Consider the following 12,029-nt stretch of genomic DNA (forward strand, 5'->3'; position numbering starts at 1 on the left):
TTCCCCAGGCCCCTCCTCGCCGCCCGTGCCGAGGCAGGACCCCAGACTCAACACCAGCTGCAGCAGAGGTGTGGAGCACTGCCCCGCGGGGCCCGAGGTCCAAGGCGCAGCCGGCTGAGCCACCGCAGCAGTTCTTTGCAGAGGTCTTGTGTTTACCCTGGACCGGGGTAACTGTGGGACTGAAGTCTGGCAGAGGTTTGCAGGGCAAACCTCGGTACCTGCAGGCCCTGGCACCAGGTCAGGGGAGCTCGGTCTCGCTGTGGGATGAGGCTTCTTGCTTTTTGCAGCTCTCTTGCTTAGAAGACCCTTGGCCTACCCAGTAAAGATAATTCCTGTGGCTCCTGGCATTGCATCTTTATTATGTGGTGTTGGAGGGAAGGGGAAGCTCTACTGTTAGTGAAGCCACCGCTCCAGTTTCTTACAGGTGACACCACAGGATCTGAACCATGCTGGCAGTGCAGGAAATGCCATCAGATGCAGCTCATTTTCACATCCTTCCCCAAGCAGGAGAACAGGGTTTGTTTACACAGGGGTTTTGTTTTGCTTTATTTCAGCCCTGCCTTTGCTGAGCACAAGGGAAGGCAAAGGCAAGGGAATTCACCTGCAACTGGCCCCAAACAAACCTCCCATCTCTAAACAATGGAAAACTCTGCTCTGGATGCAAACTTTGGTCCTAAACCTGCTGCCTGAGGAGCAGACCCTGCAGTTTGTGTCCTGGGGGATAGATTGCATCCCCACAGAGAGCAGAGAGGTGGGGAATTTAGCCACAGACTGTTGCTGGAAGGACTTTGTTGCCATGGGGCCTCTTGAAAGCCACACACATAAATGTGGCTGAGCTGAGGCAGGATCAGGTCCTTGGAAGCTAGCTTGAGAATAACAGGCAGGAATACGGCTGGCATGTGTGAGCGCACAGGGAGCTTTCATCAATTTCAGATGCTGCTCTGTGTCTGTCTTTAAAAATCAGTACATTTTCTGATTAAAAATAAAACCCTACACGTCATGACTCCAGCAATGCAGGCTGGGCTGTTGTATTTATTTTTAAAGAGAACAATATAACAGCTGGGTTATTGTGACACCTCCTGCATATTGTGCAGTAGCTTTTTCACTTCAGCATCTCCATATTAGTGAAAACTGTGACAGCTTCATGCCAAGGATTATTAATAGTGCAGGCAGGCTTTATGTCCCCGCAGAATAAGGGTTGGAAAACAGGGTAGACAGTTTCCCTCCAGCTGGTCAGCACCCTGGTCCCCTTTTTACATGTAGAGAAACTGACCCACCCTAGCTTGGGCTTTGCACAAGGGCAGTGAGATACAGTTTGTAATTGGTGTGTGCAGGAGACCAGACTAGGTCACCGCTGCCTCCTTGCAAAGCTAAGGCCTGCCTCTCTGGTGAGCTCTACCTTTGGTGGGAGGCACTGGAGCAAGTCTGGAGCATGTCTTGTGTTCCCTGCCAGGCTTGTCACCTTGCTGCCATGTGGGAGAAGGAAGGGACAATGGGATGCAGAAGGGTTTGGCCCTCAGCTAAGTGATGATTCAGATATGCAGTGCCTGGGTTGAGAGCTTTACCATCCCTGGCCCCCAGCACAGAACAGACTGGCCTTGCAGGTAATAGTCCCCATTCCATTATAGGAATTAGGTATCTATTACAGAGATGATTATGTTAAGTGCAGAAGAAATGTGCAGCATGCAAATGCCGTACTTTAAATCACGTGTTCGAAATCAGGGGCTGTGGGCTCCCTCCTGTACTCTGCAGCGGGAGTGCTGGTGCAAGGTCCCTCACTGTGAGCCCATGCATGTGGCCACTGAGAAGCTTCTGGGCTGGGCCAGCTCATCCCAAGGGGAGCACCGGAGCTTGGGATCCTCTTGCACGGCTGCTGCCTGCGAGGTTTGCACCATTCAGACCACTCCTGCTTCATTTGCAGAAGGGCTCCCGTGTTGTTCTAAGAAGTTACTCCTTTTAGTTAAAAAAACCCTTTGAGCATATGTGTGGGCCGGGAGGCTCATGTTTACTGCTAGTTTGGAAGAACAGATTATGTGTATTCCTGCAGCAGCTAAAGACCTAAACCACAATGTCAACTGCCCTGTGCAACATGTCGTACATGCACATAAGAAGAGATGGCCCCTAAATACACAGCAGGTTGTTTGTCCCATTTTACAGACTTTGCCCACATTAGAGATGCTGAAGGATGATCTGGTGTGCTGTGCCTGCAGAGCGGTTGCTGCCTGTTAGTATCTTCCCATCCAGAATATTGCAGGGGTTGGTCATGATGCAGAGCAGGACAAACTTTGAGATGAGATCTCCAGAGTGGATGGATGCCTTATCAGTCCCCTCAGGTAAGACAAGGAGGGCAGCCGGGGCCAAAGGCGCATTCTTTACCCAACGGTGGCTGCCTTTTAGCACAGCTATGTACACACTTCTGTGAGAGACTCAGGAATATCTGTCTGCCTCCAAGCCAGGTAGCATCTCTGCTCTCCTTTTCCGGCTCACCCCTTCATTGCTCATCTAGATATTATAATTTCTTCTTTAACTTGAATGAAATTTTTTCCAGCTGAGATAAAGCAGCAAAGTTGCCACATAGCAACCTGAAACAACAGGTATTCCTAATGATGGTACTGCCAAAGCCATGAAGCATTTGTCCTTGATACAAACAGGACCGGGCTCTTCCTGTGGTTGATGGAATTCTTTAAACAACAATAATAATTACAAGAGTAGATTGAACTTCCCAGAAGATGAGGCAGAGGCACTCTTCCTGGGCCCCGGGCTGCCAGTATGAAGTTTTCTTCAGCTCTGCAGCATGCACCCTCCACGGCTTTGCCACACAGCCCCCCAGCTCAGACACCGGCCTCCAGAAAGGGCTTGCAGTCCCTCTCCAAGGCATGTAACAGGGGGAATGGCTGGGCAGCCGCACTGCCAGCTCGCTGGCGGCTTTGGCCCCAGTCAGGCTCCCCAGCAGCGGGGGGCAACAGGAACGTGCATCTCAAGTCTTCCCTTGGTCACGGTGAAAGCACAGGAGCCCTGCTTACACTGCCCTGCGCTGCCTTCCCCTCTCTTTGCAACAACTCACAGCCGCTCCCTTCCAAGCGGGAAATGAAATGTTCCTTTATTGGCTTTTACGTTGGCTACAAAATGTTCCTTTCCCTCCCCCCCGCCTTTCCTTACTTTCTTCCAGGAAACACACTAATTTATGGTATAATCTTGGCAAATCCCAATCCAGGGGAACACAAACTCACTTGTGCCTGGTAAATGGGCCTCTCTCCAGCCGGGCAATGTACCTGCATCTGAAGACAGGGGAATTATAACCTTGCCCAAGCAGTGGGCCTGCATGTGTCAGCAGGGGTGAATATGGCCTGGGCATGGTAGCAAAACAGCACATGGAGGAGCCTGCCTTAAACACACCCTGGTAAAAGGAGGGGATTCCCACAGCCCACCTCAGACCTGGCTCAGGAAATGAGGGTTTTTCCAGTGCAGGAAGGGAGCTCTGAGCACGTGTGTAGGAGCTCACCAAGAACCAGTATTTGTTTGCTACAAGGCTGTTTTATGGCAACATTGGAAAGATGCAGCTGAAGTGGATGGCTCCCCCCCACTCCCCCAACACCGTGGCCAGGAGCAAGGTCATGCCAGGCTCTCGCTGCACCCAGGGCTGGGTCAGGGTTGGGCTGAGCTTGCAAGTGGGTTTCCAGGGAGCGTGTCTGCTCTAGGGAAGCCGGGCCACCCTTTGGAGGGGCCGCAGAGGGCAGCCAGGGACTTGGCTGCTGACATTGATAGCTTAGTCGAGGGCCTGAACACTGCACAGGGACTTGGCATGGGAGGCTGGCAAAGGGGTCTCCAGGCCTGGGCGACCAGGACACGGGGGCTGGAGGAGCCACTTCCACCTCTCCCGTGGCACCCTGCTTGGCATCAGCCTTCCAGGGAGGAAGGTGCTGTGCCTGCCTTTAGCATCTCTGTAAGGCACTGGGGTATGCATGGTGATCTTGTGGCATGCCTGCTGGCCTCGCATCTGCCACCAGCCATGTGCCCTCAGGTTGTACCACACCGTGTCCACGCTGAGCTTTGCCTTTCACCACGTCCTGAGCTTGCCCAAGCCTGTGGCCTTGTCTGGCTGGAGAGCAGAGGCAATCTCCTGCTCAGAGCCAGTGCAGGACTGGACCTCTCCGTGCCTCCATGCTGGTCTCCTGCCCGCAGAGGCTGGAAGGAAGATCCTGCCGTTGCTCCCACTTCCCATGACATGTGTGTCTAGGGATGTTCTCGCTCACCAGGTCGCCTGGCCACTGGTGCTGGAGCCTGGTTACCCGACGACTGGGAGTTTATATTTAGCACTGCTAATGGAGCAATAGGCTGTCCCAGTCCCTGGCCCCAGCAGGAAAGGTTCATACAGGGATGTCCTAATGAGACCAGAGCAACTTCCTATTCGTTCCTAAAAGGAGCAGTCTAACAAAGCTGCCAAAAATAAACCTGTTTAATGAAGAGCCTTTGTAAATTATTCAGATATTATATCCCATTCCCGCACTGGTTCAAGGAAAGAGGCTGTACAGACACTTTCTTCTCTGAAACTCTGGACACAAGGTGGAAGTCATGCTGTCATTGCAATGGAAATGTAGGCTCTAAGATCCTGCTTTTACCCTGAGAATACTGTCTCTTTTACCTGGAATTAAATTGGAAGAAATAAAAAAGGCACAGCAGCAGTTCAGGCCCTGAGACAAGGAAGGTTCCCCCCACACACACTTCAGGACCACTCTTGAGTCCCAACACCTAAAGCTGACCATGTACACAAGTGTTTTGAAGGATCAAGTCTGAGAAATTTGGGCTTCCCTGGGCACTGCATGCCTCTGCGGTGTGGACAGGACCTTGCTAGAAGTGGCATGGTTCAGCCAGCGGTTCCTCCTTCGCTTCTCAGTTGTGGTTTGAATGCTATGGACTCTTTCTGGTAGAAACAGGACTGAGACCCACCAAACTCATTAAATTTCAGCTGCCATCCATACACCAGCTGCTAATAAATCCCAGTCCCTCCCCAGGATGTAAAGCCTGGCTTTGCAGAGTGCCATCCCCCACTGCCACCCCATATTCAGGCATGTGTGAGGCATTTTATAAGGTACAGTGGTTGGCAGCTTGCGGGCTATTAGCCCATGCCACACTGCTGGTGCTCACAGGCTTCCTCCCTTCCACCCTCCCTGTTTTCCCAGCCCATCTTCGCAGGCAGCAAGGCAGCGGGGCTGGCTCCTGCTGTGCGCAGCCCTGCAGCTTAGCTCTTGCTGGGGCTGGGCAGAGGAGCTGCCTATTTCTGCTCACCAGCAGCTCTGCTGGGTACACGCCTGACCTCCATAGCTTGCACACAGCAGCAAAACCCTTGTGCAAAGTTTCCCTGCTGACTTTAATGTGGAACCACGTGGTTTCCAGTGCTTTGAAGCTGCAGGGGTTAATTCTGTGTTTTGCTTCAGCCTCTCAGGACTACATTTATGTTTCTCTTCCTGTGGTTCCTTGCACCTTGCCATCAGCAGTTTGCTGTTGCAGACAGTCAGCAGGGACTGCATGTAGGAACGGGTAACATCTCTTGGGGCACAAGGAGGGGTGCTTGGGACAAGGGAAGCATTTTCATGGAGCATGTCTCAGTCAGGATCCCTCGGGTGGGTTGCCTGTGGGCCATTCCCACACATCCTGTGACGTAGCCCTGCTCTCCCAGAGCAGAGGTTGCTTTCTCCCCTCTCCACACACTGCTGTGATGGGCCGCACACAGACTCATTGCCTGCGACTCAGGTCAGGCCCCCGCAGGGACGTCAGGGGCTTGCAGGACCCCGGCAGCATCCCCAAGGGCGAGAGCAGAGGCTGGCAGGGGGCTGGCATCCCGGCAGCAGGCTCCCACATTGCTGAGCTGTCTGACAGCCCCTTGCCTGCCCCTGCCCCTTCCCTCTCCCAGGAGTCGCTGCAATGCAGCCGCTCAGACGCCTCTGCAGCACCGTGGCTGCCTGCGGGGCGGAGCACTGCCGGCTGCCTGGTTTGCTCTGAGCGCTCACTGCTCGCGTGGAGGCAGATCTCACAGCTAAGGGCCTGGGGACCAGGCTGTCCGTGCAGCACCTACAGTACAGCCCACCCTTTCACCACCCACCTGCCGTGGCTGGGCCAGGGCCCCAGCTCCCTGCCACATCCAGGCCAGCTCCTGTGGGATCCGAGGCCACGCTGTCCCTTATCACTCCTCTTATCACGGGGATTATTGGCTTTTTATATTAAACTTTCTCCAGATAGCATAACGCAATCTACCAGACGCCTGGCAAGGGCTTGGCAGGCCCAGGAGTGATTTATAAGCAATCTGTCTCTGCAGTGTCTCTTTCACATACAGGCTGTTTCCTCCTCTCCCTCACCACCTCCCAACTCTCCCCATCTCCACTGCTATCAGCCACGCAAATCTCCCTGCTGCAGCAAAGGGCTGGAATGAGCCATGGGGCTGCCTCACAGAGGACGGGTCCCGCATGCCACCAGCCGGGACAGCAGCGACATCCCTGCCGCAGCCTTCGGGCCCTGCCATGTCCAGGCGGGCGGACGGCTGCCCAGGTAGGAAATGTTCTTATGACACCGGTGGTGACGCCAGTGCCGTGGCCGTGCAGTAAGGTGGCTGCATCCCACGGGGGTGTAGCCGTGTCCCCTGGCATACGCCCTGCTGTTCATTATCATATTTCTCACATCTTCCTTTGAAATATCTGCTGCTGGCCTCTGTCAGGGACAGATATTGAGCCATTGATCTGATCCTGCCCTCTGCAGTCACCCACAGCCTCCTCTGCTCTGCCAGGCGTGGGGGCAGGCCAGAGAGGCAAAACCCCTCCATTACAACTGCTGACTTAAACACTGTCCTGGGAATTGACACGAGGGTGCGGCATTTGGACAGCAAACACAAGGCAGGCTCCCGATTTAGTTACTGACACCTTACTGAAGCAATAATTTGAAGCTGTCTCTGAACCCCGAAGCTGGGCTGGTTCCTACAGTCGGTCCCACTTCTCAGCTGCAGCACTGTCTGCCTGGCTGAGAAGAGGAAACCAGCAGGTTCCTGCACTCAGCCTGGACCGAATGCAGGGTCCTGGTGCAATGGCTGCTCTGTCCGCTGCATCCCTCGGCAGATTTCACTGCTCATCGCTGAGATTCCCCTGCCAAAGCCAGGGCCCTGCGCCTGGCAGAGGGGTCAGAGCTGGAGCTCAGCAGCCAGGGCCGGCACTGGCTGGGGTGGCTTTGTGGGGTCATTCTTTGTCTTGAACTCCAAGGAGCAGCTGATAACCCCGGGAGCTGGCAGAAAGTATGTGCTACCCTCTCAGTGCCCTGGCAGTATCAGTGCTGCCACAGAGGCTGCCCAGCACATGGTGTTGGGACAGCCTGAGGTGACCTGCTGGTGTCTCCTCACCTGCTCCCAAAAGTGCTCATCTGCCATACATCCCCAGCCCAGCCTGCAGGCTGCCCAGTGCTCTCTTCCCCCTGTTTCAATGGCAGTGATCCAGGGCTGGGGTCCTGGGCAGCATGGGCTCACGGGGAGGTGAGCAAGTCCTACGGCAGACAGCAGTGCGGCACACAAACAGAGCCTTGGCAGTGCACCCACCAGATGCCATTCTGCAGTGCTGTCCCTCACCCCCATCACTGCCCAGCCCCGACTGCTCTGTCCCCCAGGACACCTAGATGCTCATGACGGGACACAGCAGAGCCCCAGCAGCTCAGCTCCCGCCCAGGGCAGCAGACAAAGCACTTGTTCTGCACCATATCCCCACATTACTATGCCCTTTTCCTGGGGAAACTGTCTTGCTGCTTGCCCTCAGAGGCAAAAATGAACCTCATCCCCCTCATTCCAAATTCCCCACCTATACCAAAAAGAAAAATGAGAAACTGCCCCATGGATGTGCACAGGTCCCAGCCAGGGATGGCCTGTGGGCAGAAAGGGCCTTTATCCAAGGAAAAGCCTTGGTCTGGGCAGGCTTTTTACAGCTGGTAAAACATTTCCACTCTCTTTGATCCCGTTTTATCAGTGACTTGGAATAATTGGGTTCCATTCCTCATGGTGGCTGTCCCCCGCTTCTGCTGTGGCCTGTGTTTTTGCTGCAGACTGATTAGGGGTAATTATCATCCTTTTTTCCAGTTGAAGTGCAAGGAACAGTTCACACTCCTTGCAGGAAGCAGGAAAGGGATTTTGCAGCTGAGGCATGATGAGGAAGCACATGGCAAGGATGCCTGAAATCGCCCGCTCCTGGGCCAGAGCTGGGACAGCATCAAGCTCCAGAGAAGGGCTTAGCTCTGGGTCGTGTCTCTGAGGCATTTGGTGGGAGATAAACAAGAAGTTTGAAGCTATAATATAGTCAGGAGGTCCAGGGGAATCCACTGACCCTTTGATCATGAGGAGGCTCCTGGGCTGATTAGTTTCCAGAAGCAGCTTTTGAATCCCTCTGCATACGAAAGAGAGACTGAACCTGATGGAGGCAGTGATCAGCAGGGGCTGGAATGGGCAAAGGAGGGGCTTCTAGACCAGGCCTGCTGTGTGTCATGGGCATGGCAAGGACTCTCACCTCTCTCCTTCTCTGTTTCCCTTGCTGGACAAAGGGAGTAATGAGATACCAATTTTAAGGTCAAAGGGATCATCCAGGCTTTCCTCCTGCCTAATGTGAGGCAGATAATCTCCCCCCTATATCACATTCCTCCTGCCCCTGTGCAGGATCAGTGCTCATCTACTGCATGGGAGCTCCATCAAATGAATATTTGCAATGATTTCTGAGATTTGCACAGGGAAGACAGTTTACTACACCCTTAAGTGTCTTCCTGTACTCAGCTAGTTCAGCAGCGCTGCATTCCAGGTAGGGAGAACATTTCTTCTGGACCTCAATTTATGACAAAACACTGAAGCATGAGGCTGGATTGATTGCATGAGGAGATTGTGTCTTAGTAACTCGTGTGAATGCTGCAGCAGCTGTGCTAATTCATCATTCCTTTATTTATGAAATCTATGTGCAGGTTGAGTGCAATTAAATTATGTGCTTTGGGATCCTAGGGGATGAAAGGATCATGGTAAATGTAGGTTTGTTATCCTGATTTACTGTGCACTGAGCCCACCTACAATGGCCATGACAAACCAGATGAGAAACATAAGGTTTAAAAAACTAATCCAGCAATTGCTGTCACAGGCTGCATTTGTCAGCGTGTTTGATCTGGGTGCCTTTCCCCCTCTTTTCAGAGAACTCAAGTCTCCTTGTGGCATCTTCCTGTGACAGGCAACTGAAGAGCTTGTAAAAATAATTTTGGGGGAGGCTGAAACCTATGACACCTGCTCTGCAGTAATAACACCTGGCATGCTTAGGCTTTAGGAAGAGACCTTATGCACCTTGTAGGTACTTATTAAGTACCTCTTGTGGCCTCCTGGGCAGCATTTACAGACTGGGACCTGCAGCACAGAGAAGGAGATGAAGGAGCTGATGCAGGGGGAGTCCTGGCTTATGCAAGGTTAGCACTACTGTCATGATTTTACTGCTATAAAGGTGCTTTCATTTATCAAAAGACATATTGCTTTCCTTTTCCTTACCATAAGGGCTGTGCTGGCATGTGATGGGAACTGCTGACCATGCACTGGCCAGGAGGGGGTTAAAGAGTGGTGGGGGGCCCAATCCTGATCTGAAACACCTGGGTCAGGAGGGGAAGGAGGTATTAAAGGGGTGGAGCTGGCCAGAGGCAGGCTGGTGGCATCTCTGTGGGCCTGTGGCTTGCTAGTGCCCTCCTGTGGGAGGCGAGGCTGGTGGTGGGTGTTTTACGTTCCTTGTGGCATGCTGGGGCCGATGGGCCTGGATGCATGCCCAGGGCTGGAGGTGGTGCTGGGGAGACTGAAATGAGGCAGTTGCAGGGTGCCATGGGCAAAGGGGTGTACTCAGGATGAGGTGCTGTGAGACAAGCCTAGCTGTGACCTGCTGGCACATGTGGGTGTCTGGCATAGGCTGAACTGACATGGTTTGTCCTCAGCTCTTGGTAGGTACTACTGGACCACCCTCTGGCTACAAGCTGCAGTGACCCTATCCTCTTCACCGTTGGAAAACATGCCCTGCTTTCTGTTGGCCCCTGGCTTCTCCTGCTTCTCTGTAATGGCTCTGCCTCTGTCCTCCTCAGATCAGAAAGCCCTCTCTGTGCCTGGGTTGTGCTGTCAGGAGTGCTGGTTCCGCTGGCATGAACCCAGAATGTGCCACTGATGCATGAACAGGCCCTCAGCATCACAGGCATGATGCAAAGGCCCTGGTGTTTTCTAATGCAGCCTTGCTGTTGTGGCCTGCCCCACGGCAAGCACTGGGCATGCAGCTCCCTCCCAGAGGAACCTGTGTCTCCAGTCAGGGTAGTAATGGCAGAAAGTTTGGGGAGGAAGGGGTGCGCTTGCCTTTCCATGTGCTTTGAACATCATTGCAGATTAAGTATGGAGGGTGTTTGACACAGCAAGGTTGTACATCATGCTGCTTCAGCCTGCCCAAAGGGAAAAGCTGAATGCTGGAGTAACTCTTGTCCCATGATAGTGGGAAAGTGCCGTTGCTCCTTCAAGGACTTGGGCAGCTCCCAGGGTACTGGCAAGGGATGGGGGTGAAGGGCAGACAGGCCAAAGAGGAGTCAGGGTAGATGGCAAAAGCAGGCAGAGGAAAGTGGAAGCCCAAGGAGCAGTGGTGAACCTCTGTGAGAAGGGGAGAACTCAGGGTGGGAGTCCAGTGTTTACAGCTGGGGAGGGAATGAGCTTTGTTTTTTTAAAAAAAAAAAAAAAAAAATCCCACCCAGTAACTGAAATAGTGTGAGTGACCCCATCACCGCTAAACCTGCAGATTATGGTCAGTGGGTCTCTGGGCTGGATGGAAAGTGTGCTCTGGCCCTTAATTGTGAGCTCATTTTAAAAACACACATATGAGAAATAGCTCAAGTTTCCTCCCAGGTGCCTCGGTAGGAGTTGTTTCACCTTGCTTTGTTCCTTAAGCACCTGTACACACCAGGAATTCAACTGTCCCTGCACAGTCCTCACCGGGCAGTTTGGTGTCTAGTCTGCCTGGCCCTGTGGGGCTGACCTGGCTGCCTGCATTCACTGGCTGGTGGCATGCTCTGCTGCATGCACAAGGGGTGCTCCTAGGGCTCCTGCAATCCCTTCTCCTTGCTCTGTTCCAGACAATACTTCAGTGATCCCAGTGGTCCTGGCCACTCATTAGTGCTGATGAGAGCTCAAGGTTGTGTCTAATTGATGCCACCCCTTCCCAAGATGGTGGGAAATGCTGCTGCTGCTGCAGGTGTAGGCAGGAAACCTTGAAAGGGATGAAAAAGGAAGGGAGCAGGTGTGAGGCTACAGGAATGCTTGGGAGGGGCTTTAAGATGGTTTTTTTTAAATGGAAAATGGTGAGCAGCTGAAGCCCAGATCAAAGAGGAGAGTGTTGTGTCCTGTCCTGTTCCTCCCACCAGCCAGCTTTAACGAGAGCCTTGTGTTGCTAGCACAGGGCCCAGCAGGTAGCAAAGCTCTGCTGTGCAATTCAGAAGGTATTTTGCCTCTCAGACCTGCAGCATGGGGCTGGGGGCAACTCATCAAACTCTGGCTGGAAGGTGGGTCTGTGAGAGGGGTGAGCTGGGTATTGGCTCTGGAGTGCTGCATGGAGGGCTATGGGGAGAGCGCATGGCTAGCCAGGGCACCCTGGCACCGGTCCCCAGTCCCTGTCAGCACCTGCTGTTCTGTGGGTAACGCCTGACCCAAGGAAAACTGCCCTGGGGTGACTGGGATGCAGGGATGGGACTCGGTCGGTCCGATTTGATTTCCCCCCCCACCTCCAGCTGCTGCCACCCGTCTTCTGGAGGGCTCGGGAGCGAACGGCGGCCGGGAAGCTGACTCTGCGGGTGGAGGAGCGGAGCTGGGGGGGCCCGGGGCGACGGGTGCGCGGCCTCGGGCGCTTGCAAGCGCCGTGTGCAGGGGGAGTCCGACGCCGGGTCTTCTACCGGAGCAGGCTCCCGCGGGGCGCGGCGCCCGCGCCGCTCCGCTGCCTCCCTCTGCCGAGCGCGGCCCCAGCCGCACCGGG

General features: G+C 54.0%; 2 protein-coding genes across 2 annotated transcripts in view; one reads left to right on the plus strand and one right to left on the minus strand.

Annotated features, from left to right (window-relative positions):
* AES (amino-terminal enhancer of split) overlaps nucleotides 1–6,463 on the minus strand; it is a 17,026-nt gene extending 10,563 nt beyond the window's left edge. Inside the window, exon 1 of the mRNA XM_019472223.1 lies at nucleotides 6,446–6,463. Coding sequence (XP_019327768.1) covers nucleotides 6,446–6,463 — 18 coding nt within the window. The remainder of the gene's footprint in view (nucleotides 1–6,445) is intronic.
* Nucleotides 6,462–12,029, plus strand: part of LOC103899343 (guanine nucleotide-binding protein subunit alpha-11) — a 26,301-nt gene continuing 20,733 nt past the window's right edge. Inside the window, exon 1 of the mRNA XM_009279809.2 lies at nucleotides 6,462–6,543. Within this exon, the coding sequence (XP_009278084.2) occupies nucleotides 6,462–6,543 (82 nt within the window). The remainder of the gene's footprint in view (nucleotides 6,544–12,029) is intronic.

Source organism: Aptenodytes forsteri, unplaced genomic scaffold (genome assembly GCF_000699145.1).
Source record: "Aptenodytes forsteri isolate BGI_AS27 unplaced genomic scaffold, ASM69914v1 Scaffold147, whole genome shotgun sequence".
NCBI lineage: Eukaryota > Metazoa > Chordata > Aves > Sphenisciformes > Spheniscidae > Aptenodytes > Aptenodytes forsteri.